This window comes from Leptodactylus fuscus, chromosome 3 (assembly GCF_031893055.1).
Source record: "Leptodactylus fuscus isolate aLepFus1 chromosome 3, aLepFus1.hap2, whole genome shotgun sequence".
Taxonomy (NCBI): domain Eukaryota; kingdom Metazoa; phylum Chordata; class Amphibia; order Anura; family Leptodactylidae; genus Leptodactylus; species Leptodactylus fuscus.
In genome coordinates, this window is record NC_134267.1 from 7,741,505 (window position 1) to 7,760,052 (window position 18,548).

The 18,548-nt window shown below is 44.2% G+C and overlaps 1 protein-coding gene across 1 annotated transcript in view; it reads left to right on the forward strand.

Annotated features, from left to right (window-relative positions):
* The window catches only part of KCNK12 (potassium two pore domain channel subfamily K member 12), a 91,890-nt gene extending 78,875 nt beyond the window's left edge, over positions 1–13,015 (forward strand). Inside the window, exon 3 of the mRNA XM_075267044.1 lies at positions 12,726–13,015. Coding sequence (XP_075123145.1) covers positions 12,726–12,777 — 52 coding nt within the window. The 3' untranslated portion in view covers positions 12,778–13,015. The remainder of the gene's footprint in view (positions 1–12,725) is intronic.
* Positions 13,016–18,548: the final 5,533 nt, after the last annotated feature.

Genomic DNA, 18,548 nt, shown 5'->3' on the forward strand with positions numbered 1-18,548 from the left:
ATCCCGGACCCCCAACCCATTGAACCACCATTTTATTTGCACTGAAGTTATTTTTTTTCCCATTTCATCACCATCTTCTGGCATCTCATCAATAGAAGGAAACAATCACTCTAATCCTCTCAGGCAAAACTCGATATGTTTACGTCATGTAGCTCAATGGACTGTGGGCCGGTGGAAACGCTGGCCGGCTATCGAATGTCGATCCTTTTTTTATACAATTGCTCATAGCTTTAAGAAAGACAAGTCGTATTGCAGGTTCTAGATCGGAGCACGATGGAAGAGGCTTTGTTAAAAAATGTGAATGTCGAGGCTCTGAAGCCGTAGATGAAAAAGTTCCTACGATTGAATCTTACAGAGTTGTGTCATTTTTATAGCAGAAGAAAATTTAGACAAAAGTATTATATTTTACAGATTTCGCAGCTTCAAAATAAATACATGGAATGAAGCCGTTGCAGCATGTAACATTGTGTAGTGTATATGGATATATATGGCTACTTACTTGGACACTTCTGGTGTCTGTATGGTGCAGGGCAGTCGTCTCCTACCTGTGATGGGTCATGTTGGGAAATTGGAGACCAGTCAGCAGAAGAACCTACAGTGGTGTCCACAATTGGTGTCAGAAGTGGGACTCACATGCCTTGTCTAGTGTTAGCACACCACTAAACAATGTTGCGATTTGTATCTACTACTTTTACTAGACAGTCTAGAAAATATCCTACCGACTAGTTAATTTTTAATTAAAATAAACCAATTCTCTTTCACACGATGGGTAATAGGGACAGAGAGCGCCCAATCCCTGGACCACAAGTATCAGCCATTCTGTTTTATAATGCATATTCTCCATTCATCAGCATCAATTTTTCCCATCATGCTCATCATATTTCTCTGGAGTTTTGCATAAATCACTGATTCTAATATTATCCAATGAGGTAAGAAACAAATGTGCCTTAAAGTTACTTCTGATGGTCTACAGGGCTGGGGCTGTGTCCTCTGCAGGGGTAATTGTTCCGAATGTACGGCACCTAACACAAGGGGCGCAACGCACGAGGGGTATAACAGTAGCATCCACACCTGGGACCTGGTGCCTGTCTGGCATAGATTTCAGTTTTGGCACATAGGACCTGAATTATGAAGAAGTCGGAGCCTCGTAATTCAGGCACACCTCACACCAATGGGGGAATAAATTAAGACTGGTGTAAGAAAAAACAGTCTTAATAAATTCTCCCCAATATGTCTGATATTACAGACTAACTACATTTAAATGAGAGCTGCAATACCAGACACAGCCTACAGACAAGAGGGGTGCTGTTACTATGTTACAATGCCTGGACACACTGCAGTTCTCATAAACTGGACAAGGATTCCAGAGTAATCGTCTTCTAATCTTGGTGACATGGTAGAAAAGCTAACCCTGCGCCATGTTCTTTATCATTTATGCCACAAATGATGGCAAAATCTACTCCAGCCAGGGGCAAGGGATCCGGAGAGATGCAGCCTCATAATACACTAAGCACTCCCTGCACTGGCAGAGGGGACATCAAGACTGGCGTACAATAAACCAGTCTTGATGAATTATGATGGTCTGATTTGTCCCTAAAGAAATGAATGCACCAGGTGGGGTCAGACTAGTGCAAAAGTTGTGATTTTCTACTTATCGGCATTCATATATCAGCATAGGATTATAGATCACAACCCCCAACAGATAATATTAGAATCCCAATGTAAGTGTTCTCTAAATATTATCATCTAAGGACATGGAAGGGTATAGTGAAATAACATCATTTCTGTCCTTAAAGCGAATCTGTCAGCAGAGCCAGCATATCAGCCCCACAGATAGATAGGTTAGATAGGTTAGTGTTACCAGAACCAGCATATCACCCCAGCCCTGCAGATAGATAGGTTACTGTCACCAGAACCAGCATATCACCCCAGCCCTGCAGATAGATAGGTTACTGTCACCAGAACCAGCATATAACCCCAGCCCTGCAGATAGATAGGTTACTGTCACCAGAACCAGTATATCACCCCAGCCCTGCAGATAGATAGGTTACTGTCACCAGACCCAGCATATCACCCAAGTCCTGCAGATAGATAGGTTACTGTCACCAGAACCAGGATATCACCCCAGCCCTGCAGATAGATAGGTTACTGTCACCAGACCCAGTATATCACCCCAGCCCTGCAGATAGATAGGTTACTGTCACCAGAACCAGCATATCACCCCAGCCCTGCAGATAGATAGGTTACTGTCACCAGAACTAGCATATCACCCCAGCCCTGCAGATAGATAGGTTACTGTCACCAGAACTAGCATATCACCCCAGCCCTGCAGATAGATAGGTTACTGTCACCAGACCCAGCATATCACCCCAGCCCTGCAAATAGATAGGTTACTGTCACCAGACCCAGTATATCACCCCAGCCCTGCAGATAGATAGGTTACTGTCACCAGAACCAGCATATCACCCCAGCCCTGCAGATAGATAGGTTAGTGTTACCAGAACCAGTATATCACCCCAGCCCTGCAGATAGATAGGTTAGTGTTACCAGAACCAGTATATCACCCCAGCCCTGCAGATAGATAGGTTAGTGTTACCAGAACCAGCATATCACCCCAGCCCTGCAGATAGATAGGTTAGTGTTACCAGAACCAGTATATCACCCCAGCCCTGCAGATAGATAGGTTACTGTCACCAGAACCAGCATATCACCCCAGCCCTGCAGATAGATAGGTTACTGTCACCAGAACCAGTATATCACCCCAGCCCTGCAGATAGATAGGTTACTGTCACCAGACCCAGCATATCACCCAAGTCCTGCAGATAGATAGGTTACTGTCACCAGAACCAGCATATCACCCCAGCCCTGCAGATAGATAGGTTACTGTCACCAGAACTAGCATATCACCCCAGCCCTGCAGATAGATAGGTTACTGTCACCAGACCCAGCATATCACCCCAGCCCTGCAAATAGATAGGTTACTGTCACCAGACCCAGCATATCACCCCAGCCCTGCAGATAGATAGGTTACTGTCACCAGACCCAGCATATCACCCCAGCCCTGCAGATAGATAGGTTACTGTCACCAGAACCAGTATATCACCCCAGCCCTGCAGATAGATAGGTTACTGTCACCAGAACCAGCATATCACCCCAGCCCTGCAGATAGATAGGTTACTGTCACCAGAACCAGCATATAACCCCAGCCCTGCAGATAGATAGGTTACTGTCACCAGAACCAGTATATCACCCCAGCCCTGCAGATAGATAGGTTACTGTCACCAGACCCAGCATATCACCCAAGTCCTGCAGATAGATAGGTTACTGTCACCAGAACCAGGATATCACCCCAGCCCTGCAGATAGATAGGTTACTGTCACCAGACCCAGTATATCACCCCAGCCCTGCAGATAGATAGGTTACTGTCACCAGAACCAGCATATCACCCCAGCCCTGCAGATAGATAGGTTACTGTCACCAGAACTAGCATATCACCCCAGCCCTGCAGATAGATAGGTTACTGTCACCAGAACTAGCATATCACCCCAGCCCTGCAGATAGATAGGTTACTGTCACCAGACCCAGCATATCACCCCAGCCCTGCAAATAGATAGGTTACTGTCACCAGACCCAGTATATCACCCCAGCCCTGCAGATAGATAGGTTACTGTCACCAGAACCAGCATATCACCCCAGCCCTGCAGATAGATAGGTTAGTGTTACCAGAACCAGTATATCACCCCAGCCCTGCAGATAGATAGGTTAGTGTTACCAGAACCAGTATATCACCCCAGCCCTGCAGATAGATAGGTTAGTGTTACCAGAACCAGCATATCACCCCAGCCCTGCAGATAGATAGGTTAGTGTTACCAGAACCAGTATATCACCCCAGCCCTGCAGATAGATAGGTTACTGTCACCAGAACCAGCATATCACCCCAGCCCTGCAGATAGATAGGTTACTGTCACCAGAACCAGTATATCACCCCAGCCCTGCAGATAGATAGGTTACTGTCACCAGACCCAGCATATCACCCAAGTCCTGCAGATAGATAGGTTACTGTCACCAGAACCAGCATATCACCCCAGCCCTGCAGATAGATAGGTTACTGTCACCAGAACTAGCATATCACCCCAGCCCTGCAGATAGATAGGTTACTGTCACCAGACCCAGCATATCACCCCAGCCCTGCAAATAGATAGGTTACTGTCACCAGACCCAGCATATCACCCCAGCCCTGCAGATAGATAGGTTACTGTCACCAGACCCAGCATATCACCCCAGCCCTGCAGATAGATAGGTTACTGTCACCAGAACCAGTATATCACCCCAGCCCTGCAGATAGATAGGTTACTGTCACCAGAACCAGCATATCACCCCAGCCCTGCAGATAGATAGGTTAGTGTTACCAGAACCAGTATATCACCCCAGCCCTGCAGATAGATAGGTTAGTGTTACCAGAACCAGTATATCACCCCAGCCCTGCAGATAGATAGGTTAGTGTTACCAGAACCAGCATATCACCCCAGCCCTGCAGATAGATAGGTTAGTGTTACCAGAACCAGTATATCACCCCAGCCCTGCAGATAGATAGGTTACTGTCACCAGAACCAGCATATCACCCCAGCCCTGCAGATAGATAGGTTACTGTCACCAGAACCAGCATATCACCCCAGCCGTGCAGATAGATAGGTTACTGTCACCAGAACCAGCATATCACCCCAGTCCTGCAGATAGATAGGTTACTGTCACCAGAACCAGCATATCACCCCAGCCCTGCAGATAGATAGGTTACTGTCACCAGAACCAGTATATCACCCCAGCCCTGCAGATAGATAGGTTACTGTCACCAGAACCAGCATATCACCCCAGCCCTGCAAATAGATAGGTTACTGTCACCAGACCCAGTATATCACCCCAGCCCTGCAGATAGATAGGTTACTGTCACCAGAACCAGCATATCACTCCAGCCCTGCAGATAGATAGGTTACTGTCACCAGAACCAGCATATCACTCCAGCCCTGCAGATAGATAGGTTAATGTCACCAGACCCAGCATATCACCCCAGCCCTGCAGATAGATAGGTTACTGTCACCAGAACCAGCATATCACCCCAGCCCTGCAGATAGATAGGTTACTGTCACCAGAACCAGCATATCACTCCAGCCCTGCAGATAGATAGGTTACTGTCACCAGACCCAGCATATCACCCCAGCCCTGCAGATAGATAGGTTACTGTCACCAGAACCAGCATATCACCCCAGCCCTGCAGATAGATAGGTTACTGTCACCAGAACCAGCATATCACCCCAGCCCTGCAGATAGATAGGTTACTGTCACCAGAACCAGCATATCACCCCAGTCCTGCAGATAGATAGGTTACTGTCACCAGAACCAGCATATCACCCCAGCCCTGCAGATAGATAGGTTACTGTCACCAGACCCAGCATATCACCCCAGCCCTGCAGATAGATAGGTTACTGTCACCAGACCCAGTATATAACCCCAGTCCTGCAGATAGATAGGTTACTGTTACCAGAACCAACATATTACCCTAGTCCTGCAGATAGATAGGTTATACTGTCACCAGACTTCAGTATATCACCCAGCCCTGCAGATAGATAGGTTACTGTCACCAGAACCAGCATATCACCCCAGCCCTGCAGATAGATAGGTTACTTACCATCTGAACAGTCTCCAATAATGTGTCTATGAACATCCACTGAGAGTTGGAATCCCAATGGCGCTACTATGGTAATATTGTAAGTGCAGGATTTTTTTTGCTTCCGTTACAGTTTCCCGCTGATCGTTCGGTGATTTCCCTCCTACTTCTGATCTGCACACTACGTATGACACGTTTGTCACATTCACTTTGTAACGTCCGTGTCAGCACAATCGCTTTATGATAAAACACAACTCTATAATTAATTTTGCTAAAAATAACAATTTCTGGTGCAGCTGGGAGAGAAATCTCAAGGGGAAAATTCTTTATCATTGGAAATGAAAGCGAGATTTTCTTTTCTAGTTTTAATTACAGAACTGTCTAATATGGAGATACATGTACATGGGAAGTCATATGTTTCTTTCTTGATATGGAGACACATTCGCAAGGTCTATGGAATATGGAGGTCACCTTCAGACAATCTATAGTATTTCAAGTTAATCATATATCCTGGCACCAAAGTCTACGGGTGAGGCCGGGGTTCTGTCATGGATTTGCCAAACAATATAGTATGGCCCCATGGATTTCTATAGGTTTGGTACGGCTGCTCACTGTCCAACTCGGAGGTTGTACGGATACACAATATAGTTGTGTGCATGTGGTCCTAAAGGCTCCCAACTTACAAAGAATAGGAAGAGGGACAAAATGTGCAGAGCGCTACGCATGCCGCAACAAATTTAGCTCCACCCACTTTCACGTTGACTCCGCCCATTCTCATCCATTTTTCCATGTGCCCACATACAGTATAATGCTCCTACAGTCACCCGTACATTATATGCCCCCACATTATAATGTTCCCTTCCAACTACCCCTCTCCTGGTGCCCCAGTTTAAACCGGGGGAAATTAGAGAGGGACATGAAACTGGAGCAGCTGGAGGGGAAAATAAATTAATGGCAGCTGGAGCAGGACATTAACCTGTGGGGAACTAGACATGGACATTAAACGCGGGCAGCTGGAAGGGGACATTAAACGGTAGGGGTAGCTGGAGGGGGACACTAAACTGGGGACAACTAGAGGAGTATGGGTCCCCCTCCAGCTACTCCCACGGTTTAATGTCCTCCTCCAGTGACCCCCATTGTTTAATGTCCCCCTCCAGTTGTCTCCACTTTAATTTCCCTCTTAATTACCCCTCCCAGTTTAAGTGCTCCCCTTCATCTGCCCCCAATTTAATGTCTCTCCTTCATCTTCCCCCAGTTTCATGCCCCCCTTCATCTGCCCCCAGTTTAATATCCTCCTCCATCTGCCCACCTTTCATCTGCCCCTAGTTTCATGTGCCCCCTTCATCATATTCCCCTTCAATTTGCCCTCACAGCTTAACATTAAAAATACTGATACTCACCTTTCCTCGCTCCCCTGCTGCTCTGTCTGCAGTCTCGGTTAAGTAGCGTTTTTGGAGCTGTAGGTGCGATGTGATTGACGTCATCAGTTAATGCCTACAGCTCCCGGGGCCGGAGCACAGCGGTGAAGCTTGAGCTGTCTGCTTCATTCACCAGTGTATTCAACTTATCCGCGTCCTCCGAATGCAGATAAGTTGAAGCTGGGGTATACCTCCAGCCAACTGGAATGGCGGGATCAAGGCCGGCTCCAGGTTTTTATGGGCCTGCGCGCCGCTGCAAATTTGGCTCCACCCACTTTTATGTTGACTCCGCCCATTCTCATTTATTTATCATGTGCTCCCACACAGTATAATCCTCCTATAGTCACCTGTAAATTATATGCCCCCCCTCCATCTCTCCCCCAGTTTCATATACACCCTTCCTCTGCCCCCAGTTTCATGTCCCCCTTCCATCTCTGTCCCCAGTTTCATCACGTTCTCCCCCTTCATCTGCTCACAGTTTCATGTCCCCCGTCTTTGCCCCAGTGTCATGCTGTTCCACCCCCCATCTGCCCCAGTGTCATGCCGTTCCCCCCTTTCCTTCATTTGCCCCCCAGTTTCATTGAACCGCCTCCTTCTCTGTCCCCAGTTTCATGCCGTTCTCTCCCCACCCACTTCATCTTCCCCAGTGTCATGCCGTTCCCCCCCTCCCCTTCATTTGCCCCCCCAGTTTCATTGGCCCCCTCCATCTTTGTCCCCAGTTTCATGCCGTTCTCTCCCCACCACCTTCATGTTCTCCAGTGTCATGCCGTTCCCCCCCTCCCCTTCATTTGCCCCCCAGTTTCATGGGCCCCCTTCATTATGTTCCACCTTAACCCCTTAAGGACCAGGCCATTTTTTGGTTTCGCATTTTCGTTTTTCCCTCCTCACATTTCAAGAGCCATAACTTTTTCATTTTTCAGTTCACAGAGTCACATGATAGCTTATTGTTTGCGAGACAAATTGTACTTTGTAATGGCACCATTCAATATGCTGTGCAATGTACTGGGAAGCTGGAAAAAAATTCAGAATGAGGCGCAATTGGAGAAAAAATGCATTTGCGCCATTTTCTTATGGGTTTAATTTTTACAGCGTTCACTGTTTGGTACAAATGACATGTTACCTGTGTTCTACGTGTCAGTACGAACGCGGTGATACCAAATTTATATAGTATTTGAAATTTTTTGATACTTTTAAAAAAAATGATAAACTTTGCAAAATAGAAAAAAAAATTTGTGTCATCATGTTCTAACACCTGTAACTTTTTCATATTTCCATGTATGGAGCTGGTTGTGGTGTCTTTTTATGCGGGACAAGATGACGTTTCTATTGATACCATTTGGGGAAAGATCTGATGGTTTGATCACTTTTTATTCAATTTTTTATAGGAGGCAAAGTGTTGAAAAAAACGCTTTTTGGCTGTTTTTATTTTTTTTGCCGCTACGCCGTTCGCAGTACGGGATAAATGTTTTAATATTCTAATAGTTCAGGCATTTTGGAGCGCGGGGATACCTAATATGTTTATGTTTAATGTTCTTTAATTACTTTTATAGCTGATCTAGGGAAAGGGGGGTGATTTGAACTTTTATATTTTTTTTATTTTTTTAATACTTTTAAAAACTTTTTTTTTCTTCTGTTACATTTATGATCAGACCCCTTAGGTACCTTGAAACCTAGGGAGTCTGATCGCTCATACTATTCACTGCAATACTACAGTACTGCAGTGAATAGCAGAATCCCAGCACTTCTATTAGAGGCTGCCTCTGGCCTCTGGCATCGTCTAATAGATCTAGTGCAGAGACAAGCCTGGAAGCCTTCAATAGCAACCGATCACCGCCCTCATGTGACGTTCAGGAGGGCGGCGATCGGCGAAACATGGCGGCGCCCATGCCGCCTGCGCTGTTTACACGCTGCGGTCGCGTTTGACCGCAGTGTGTAAAGGGTTAACAGCAGCGATCGGCTCGGGCACCGACCGCTGCTGTTAGTGGCAGGTCCTGGCTGTATGATACAGCCGGCATCTGCCGTGTATGGAGCGAGCTCAGCGTGTGAGCTCGCTCTATACATCCCCATGCGACCCATGACGTACAGTTACGTCAAGGGTCGCTAAGGGGTTAATATTTAATACAAAACAAACACTTACACTCACCTTCCATCGTTCCCCCGACGTTCCTTTCTCCGCTCTCTCACTCCATTCACATAGGCGATTAAAGCAGGAGCTGTGAGCTCAGCTCCTGCTTTAAAGCTGCGGCCGGTTTGTGTGTGTAAGCGCGATGTGATGACGTCATCGCGCCTACACACGCACGCCGGGCCACAGCTTTAAAGCAGGAGCTGAGCTCACAGCTCCTGCTTTAATCGCCTATGTATTCAGCTCATCGGCATCCGACGGGACAGGCAAGTGCTGGGGCGAGCAAGTGCCGGGGGGCCCCCAGAGACTCTGAGGGCCCCGGCACTTGCCCGACTATGCCGTGCGCTGACGCCGGCCCTGGGCGGGATATAACCCAGATCTGGGAATGTCCCACAGAATCCAGGATGGTTGGGAGGTATGTTATAGGGGTTGTCCGGCCAAAAATTTTATATTTTAAAAAAGCCAGGGTAGGTGAAATTTTTTTAAAAGAATCATAGTCATCTGTTCCCACTCCAGTCCTACTAGTCTATTGTTGTCTTCCAGTGGTCGATATTGGTAGGCAGATATTTATAGGAATAGGCCAAACCTTAGCCCCTGTGATCATGTTGCTAGGCCTCACTTACCATAGCATCCAGATCTGCCGGACTTTGGAGATATAAACATTTTACTTCTTAAAACCAATGTGACATAGAACCTAACCCAGATCCACTAAGTGTTTGCTATCCCATGAAATGCGTTCACGGACTGCGGCCTCTTAAGTATTCCATGGCGGTCATTAGCAGCGCCGAGGCGGCTTTTCCTCAGGACCATTTTCCATTTTCATCATCTTTCTTCAATGGCTCTTGAAGACTAATGTTATGGTTGGAGCCACGGAGAGGAGATAAAAGTGTTATGATGAAGTCGGGGCCTTGATGAATGGATCGCATGTAATATCAAGGCCATTAACATATTCATTTGAGGCCTATGGACTAGGAGAGATGTTGACGGAGAACGAACGCGGCTTCTAACTAGTTTCAGAAAGAGGAAATTAATTTTATTTATGTCTTGTCATAAAGATTTATAATACTCGGCTTCCATCCAATACCCTGTGATTAAGTCAGAGGCAGGAACGGATCAGGTCATCTCTCCGATGATAGACGACAACATCCCGGCATCATCTTATTTATTACGGAGACCCTAAAGCATGCTGGGAGGCAAAATCTGCAAGGTGTCCTCTAACCTAAAGCAGATGTGTGAACTGAGACCTAATGAGATCTAATGAAGTGGTCTTTATATCTGGGGCTTTAATATGGGGGGGCCTGTCCTAACCCAAGAAGTGGTCCCACTAATAACACGGACCCCATCAAGCATAACAATGGGGATCCCCAAGTTCAACACTTTGATACCCCCCATTGACAATTGCATATAGTGTATACGCTGGGAGAGCTCCTGACATATACATTAAAGGGGTATTCCCTCCTCCAGGACCATAGTTAAACCTGTAGATTAAAGGGGTTATCAAGGATTGGAAAACATGGCCGCTTCTTCTACTCAGGAAGTGACATCATGTCCATTGGTTCATGGCCACACTACGGCTCAGTACCATTAATTTGATTAGGAGTGGGCTACAGTATGGCAATGTGACCAATGGACGTGTGAGAAGAGGAAGAAAGCCGCCATGTTTTCTAGTCTTGTATAACCACTTTTGAGCTAACTGAAGCGTTTATCCAATACATTGCTTTATCTTATCTATCCTTTTATTATATACTGCTCATTAGGCGTCCTCGGAGTTCACAGCTCATTGTCTAGGCTTCAGACCACCTCTGCTATTTAGCAGCAGTGGCCTTGCTGATTTGTTCATCTCTACACTGTGATTGATACCTAAGGGAGTCATTATGTATTTACCCAATACATTGTTTTAGCCATCTTATCCATCCATTTGTTATATATTGCTCATTGCCTAGGTTTCGGACCACCTCTGCTTTCTAGCAGCAGTGGTCTGGGTGGTCCATCCACTTCAATGCTCTTCGCTATGATCGATGGCTAAGGGAGTCTCTGTCAGCTCTTCAAAGAGCTACTGAGCCCTGATAAGGACTAGAGCAGTGCTGATCAGTGCCTCTGTTAACTCTGTATGTAAATGCAGAGATAACAGTGTTAGGATGTTGCTGGCTTGAATTGTCTGATGACGTCATTGTCCCTATATGTCCATATTAATGGACGGAGCTACAGAGAGGACGGGAGCCATAAAGCCCCACTGCCCAACAGTTTACCATAGAGATTTATGCAGTTAGTATTGAGTTCAACTTCTGATAAGTCAGACTAGGAAGAAGATTCTTAATTTTTTAACATTTCTAAACCATACTGAGGGATCTTGCACACGACTTTATTACAGCACCGACCATCCTCCAGGTTGCACTGAGCCATAATATACCACCAATAAACCTCAATGGGACCATGCTGTATGGCACCACTATTTGATTCCAATACACATGGCTCTGCCTAAGGGCAATCATTAAAGGGAACCATCACATGTACAAAGACTCCCAATCTGTAGGTAGCGTGAGATAGAGCAGAATGAGCTGAGCAGATTGATATATAGGTTGTGGGGAAAGATTCAGTATATGCTCTTATATATGCTCTTTCAAAGGATTGAGAAACCAAGGGGGCGGAGCTATCAGTGACTGACAGAGAGGGAAGTCTATCAATCACCGATGGCTCCGCCTCCTAGATTTCTTAACATACAAAGATCAGAGACTTCAATGGATACCTGTTAAGTTACACTGAATATTTCCCCATAGACCTATATATCAATCTTCTCAGCTCGTCCTCCTCTATAACATACTGCCAGCAGGTCACAACACATTTTCCATGTGGTACACCCCTTTAACATCAGTAAAATTGATATTTTTATTCTTTTCCATGCTAAATTTACTTTGACTAAAATAAATGACATAGGGAATAGTAAGGAAAAACTCTTAAAGGGATTGGAAAACATGACTACTTCCAAACAGCGCCACCCTTGTCTGCAGGTTATGTGTAGTATTGCACCTAGATCATAGCTGCACTATCAGATACTCACCATGGATAGATGGGCCTAAAGACAAGCTCTCCACAATTTGTCTCATCCCCTCTGCTGCAACGGAGCTCCCCTAGCCCCTATGATGTCACCAGTATAATCTAATGAAATCTCACGCATGCGCAGCATAAATCAAGTTCAGCACTAAAGCAGGTTGTATATCTCCGGCTTCACAGAGCCTTGGTACATGCACAGCGATGAGTTGAAGCCAAGGATGAACACCCAACTTCAGCGCTGAGCTTGACTTACCCTGCGCATGCGCGCATCAGATACTCCCCATGGCTAGATACGTGGCTGTTTTTGGAAGAAGGCGGACATGTTTTATTAACCCTTTACCCGCCCCTTAATACAATCATAATAAAATGTGTCAGGAAGAAAGTAAATGGATGTCGAAATAAAATATTCAGTATTGACAAGAACAATTGGTCAGCCAATATGAAACGACAATAACATCTCTTTGTGTAACAGGTATTCAAGCAGCAAGAACCAGTGCTTTGGACTTCCTACCACTCGAAACTGAATGCAATTTTATTGAATTTAATATTTTAGGTATTTCTATTTTTTTTTTTTTTTTTTGCTATAACTACAGATGTCACAAAGAACACAGAGCGGTGTAGAAGACGCAAACTCTAGATTTCAGGTCCTTATGTAACCAATGGCATGCAAAAGCACAAGATATCATTTTTAATACCTGCGATGCTCTTTTGTACATTTTTTTAAAGATAATATTTACTTGGGGTAAAAGGAAAACCTATTTTTTTTTTCTTAAAGGCATCTTCATTTTGTTCAGATAGGATTTATGAAATAAGACTCTGTACAGAAAAAAACAAACAAAAAATCTTCTTTATTTTGTTGTGTTTGCTATTCACAAAGTGCTTGATGGAATGAATATGCAACTAAGAGAATGCTTTCCACCTATAGCTGGTTATTATTTTGTGCATGATTACAACATATTGCTGTAAAAGTGCTATTTCAAGAGATACAAAGGATACAATGATATTTGTATAAAAAAAACAAAAACAAAGAAAAAAAAAATTCTGAAAGAAGTCTATTGTTTTACTGGCTGGTGTTTTCTTTTTGTTTCGTTTTTGAAAATTTCTACTACAAATTTATCGGTTGTTTAAATACCACCTTTCTTCTCTAGCCCCCACCATTCCTGAGCAATCGATGCAGTTAGTTTTGGTGCCCAATATAAGTGGGTGGCCTTGGACAAGAGTTGACAAGGGGGCATGATACTCTCTGCCTCTGATTACAGCTTTGTGCCTGTTCCTGCCTGAGACCACCAACCTGACTGGGGAGAGTCTACTTATCTTATTGGGTACCAAAAATAATAGAATTGATTGCTCAGGAACGGTGGGGCCTAGAGAAAAAATTCCAACTGTGCAGGAATCAGTGGAGCCTGTTATAGGATGCAAATATGTGAAGTTAGAAGTGGTAAAAAAAGTCCCCTTTGAAAAGAACCCATCATGCGGTGCAATATGTGGGCAACATGATATAGAGTAGGAGGAGCTGAGCAGAGTGATACCCTGTTTCCCTGAAAATAAGACAGTGTTTATATTAAATTCTCTTACGAAATATATGACCTGTCTTATTTTTGGGGGATGTCTTATGCAGCAGCTGGAGTGGGGAACAATTGGCAGTCAAGCCGACGCTTCCATGACTGCCGGTTGTAGGTGGTCCAGGAGGTGAAGGGGGAGGGGGGGGTCTTACTTTTGGGGAAACAGGGTATATAGTTTTTTTTGGGGAAAAGATTTAGTAGAAGTTATAATTTATTCATTTTATTCCTCTTCTTACTCTATGTCGTTCTACACAGGCATGGACAGATGTCTCTGTATACACCCTTACACAGGAAAGGCTGTCAATCACTGTGTAGGACCGCCCACTGGACTCCTAAGCCCAGAATGATGCCTAAATCAATGAATAACAAGTAATACTAAAACTTCTTCCAAAAAACTTTATATCAATATGCTCAGCTCCTCCTGCTCCATACCATGCTACACATTGATTTTTCAACATTTTGGGTTCCTTTTAAAGTGAAAGTACACCTTTAACACATTTTTTAGGTTTAGTTTTCTGTACTCTCTTTTTTCCCAATACATATAAATATAAGGGCAGAGTTTTGCATAAAGACAAGCTCCCCACAATCTGTCTCGTCCCGTCTGATGCACTGGAGCTCCCCTCGCCCCTGTGATGTCACCAGTATAATGTGATGAAATCTTACGCATGCGCAGCATAAGTCAAGATCAGCACTAAAGCAAGTTGTACAAATCTGGCTTCACCAGGCTGATCTGCATCACAGAGCCCTGGTACATGCACAGTGATGAGTTGAAGCCAAGGATGTATACCCAACTTCAGTGCTGAGCTTGACTTACCCTGCGCATGCGCGTATCATTGAGGACCATTGCAGAGGAGGGGATGACATGGGGCATGGAGAGCTTGATTTTAGGCACCAGCTTTCCACCCCCTTTAGGCACCAGCTTTCCATCTCCGTCTGTTGAGATGTCTTGTCGTCTTCATGACTTGATTCTGTGCCAGGACTGGTAAAGTGTAAATCTATCCTTGGGATTGAATGAGTCTAATGAGTTTCTCCAATACACAGTATTGACCTGGTCCAATCTTCACAATAACAAGTAATTAATATACTGGGACTGTACAATACCTGGGGCTCCGCTTTAGTCTTTGCTTTTTCAGAGGTTTAATCAATTCACTTTCAACCAAAAATCCCAATATTGGAGCAGCTGACGTGGGCTGTAAGTTTAGCAACGCGTTCCCTTAAAGGGGTTTTCTAGTGGAGAAAAATATTTGTTTACAGCTTACAATGAGTTTATACATTTCACCGGAGCCCCATTGGTCCATTCCCTGCTGGTCTCTGCTTTCTGGTCCTCCTTGACACACAGGAAATGCCTACTCGGCCAATCACAGCGAAGGCCGGCCTCAGCCCCTGATTGGCTGAACAGCATTTCCTGTGTGTTGAAAGGGACCAATAAGCAGAGTCCAGAGCAAAACCCAAGCAGTGCCGGAACAGAAGCCGAGCAGACTGATGGACATTGTTCATTTCTCCTTTTATTAGTCCATTTTCGGATGTATACAAGATCCCTCCTTTACTGAGATATTATAATTATGCGTCAGACAGTAACTGTAGCTCAAATGTATCAAATATAGTAATATAGTAACGATGAAACAAATGCACAGGTTACAGATATCAGGCCAGCGATACCTCCAAATAGCATTTTGTAAGAGAGATACAAATGTCGCCATTGCCAACATGACACAATGCTGCACTAGACACGCAATACCCTGGTGGTCACTGAACGCAGATACTATCCCCCCCCCCCCAATACTTCCCCAGCAGTTACTGTTTGTATGAATGTCAGAATTTACAGGGAGTAGGGAAGGAGGGGGGAGGGGATCACATGCTCCAGCTCTTATAATGCCTTGTGTTAACTTCCCTGTACTGTGACATCACTGTGTGTATTATCCTGTACTGTGACATCACTGTGTGTATTATCCTGTACTGTGACATCACTGTGTGTATTATCCCTGTACTGTGACATCACTGTGTGTATTATCTCTGTACTGTGACATCACTGTGTGTATTATCCTGTACTGTGACATCACTGTGTGTATTATCCTGTACTGTGACATCACTGTGTGTATTATCTCTGTACTGTGACATCACTGTGTGTATTATCCTGTACTGTGACATCACTGTGTGTATTATCCCTGTACTGTGACATCACTGTGTGTATTATCCTGTACTGTGACATCACTGTGTGTATTATCCTGTACTGTGACATCACTGTGTGTATTATCTCTGTACTGTGACATCACTGTGTGTATTATCCTGTACTGTGACATCACTGTGTGTATTATCCCTGTACTGTGACATCACTGTGTGTATTATCCTGTACTGTGACATCACTGTGTGTATTATCCTGTACTGTGACATCACTGTGTGTATTATCCCTGTACTGTGACATCACTGTGTGTATTATCTCTGTACTGTGACATCACTGTGTGTATTATCTCTGTACTGTGACATCACTGTGTGTATTATCCTGTACTGTGACATCACTGTGTGTATTATCTCTGTACTGTGACATCACTGTGTGTATTATCCTGTACTGTGACATCACTGTGTGTATTATCCCTGTACTGTGACATCACTGTGTGTATTATCCTGTACTGTGACATCACTGTGTGTATTATCCTGTACTGTGACATCACTGTGTGTATTATCTCTGTACTGTGACATCACTGTGTGTATTATCCTGTACTGTGACATCACTGTGTGTATTATCCCTGTACTGTGACATCACTGTGTGTATTATCTCTGTACTGTGACATCACTGTGTGTATTATCCTGTACTGTGACATCACTGTGTGTATTATCCTGTACTGTGACATCACTGTGTGTATTATCTCTGTACTGTGACATCACTGTGTGTATTATCCTGTACTGTGACATCACTGTGTGTATTATCCTGTACTGTGACATCACTGTGTGTATTATCTCTTGACTGTGACATCACTGTGTGTATTATCCCTGTACTGTGACATCACTGTGTGTATTATCCTGTACTGTGACATCACTGTGTGTATTATCCTGTACTGTGACATCACTGTGTGTATTATCCCTGTACTGTGACATCACTGTGTGTATTATCCTGTACTGTGACATCACTGTGTGTATTATCTCTTGACTGTGACATCACTGTGTGTATTATCCTGTACTGTGACATCACTGTGTGTATTATCCTGTACTGTGACATCACTGTGTGTATTATCCTGTACTGTGACATCACTGTGTGTATTATCCTGTACTGTGACATCACTGTGTGTATTATCTCTTGACTGTGACATCACTGTGTGTATTATCCCTGTACTGTGACATCACTGTGTGTATTATCCTGTACTGTGACATCACTGTGTGTATTATCCTGTACTGTGACATCACTGTGTGTATTATCTCTTGACTGTGACATCACTGTGTGTATTATCCCTGTACTGTGACATCACTGTGTGTATTATCCTGTACTGTGACATCACTGTGTGTATTATCCTGTACTGTGACATCACTGTGTGTATTATCTCTGTACTGTGACATCACTGTGTGTATTATCCCTGTACTGTGACATCACTGTGTGTATTATCCTGTACTGTGACATCACTGTGTGTATTATCTCTGTACTGTGACATCACTGTGTGTATTATCCTGTACTGTGACATCACTGTGTGTATTATCCCTGTACTGTGACATCACTGTGTGTATTATCTCTGTACTGTGACATCACTGTGTGTATTATCTCTGTACTGTGACATCACTGTGTGCATTATCCCTGTACTGTGACATCACTGTGTGTATTATCCCTGTTCTGTGACATCACTGTGTGTATTATCCTGTACTGTGACATCACTGTGTGTATTATCCTGTACTGTGACATCACTGTGTGTATTATCTCTGTACTGTGACATCACTGTGTGTATTATCCCTGTACTGTGACATCACTGTGTGTATTATCTCTGTACTGTGACATCACTGTGTGTATTATCTCTGTACTGTGACATCACTGTGTGTATTATCCTGTACTGTGACATCACTGTGTGTATTATCTCTGTACTGTGACATCACTGTGTGTATTATCCCTGTACTGTGACATCACTGTGTGTATTATCTCTGTACTGTGACATCACTGTGTGTATTATCCTGTACTGTGACATCACTGTGTGTATTATCCTGTACTGTGACATCAGTGTGTGTATTATCTCTGTACTATGACATCACTGTGTGTATTATCCCTGTACTGTGACATCACTGTGTGTATTATCCTGTACTGTGACATCACTGTGTGTATTATCCTGTACTGTGACATCACTGTGTGTATTATCCCTGTACTGTGACATCACTGTGTGTATTATCCTGTACTGTGACATCACTGTGTGTATTATCCCTGTACTATGACATCACTGTGTGTATTATCCCTGTACTATGACATCACTGTGTGTATTACCCCTGTACTGTGACACAGTGATATCACATTACATGAACACTATAAGTATTAGTGGAGCAGTAATATTGTCCTCGCTATGTTTTTGGTAATTTGTCTAATTGGATTTAGCTCTAAAATAGTTGCCAGCAGCCTAAAGTCGTGTTAACAATGGCTCCATTTGTATAGAACTCTGATAGCATCTATATACAATTTCACCTGTATCATAGGAATGACCTTGTTATGGTAGAATTTGGTTTTATACTTAAAACAGGGATCTCACCTAATTGTCTTTGAGCTGCCA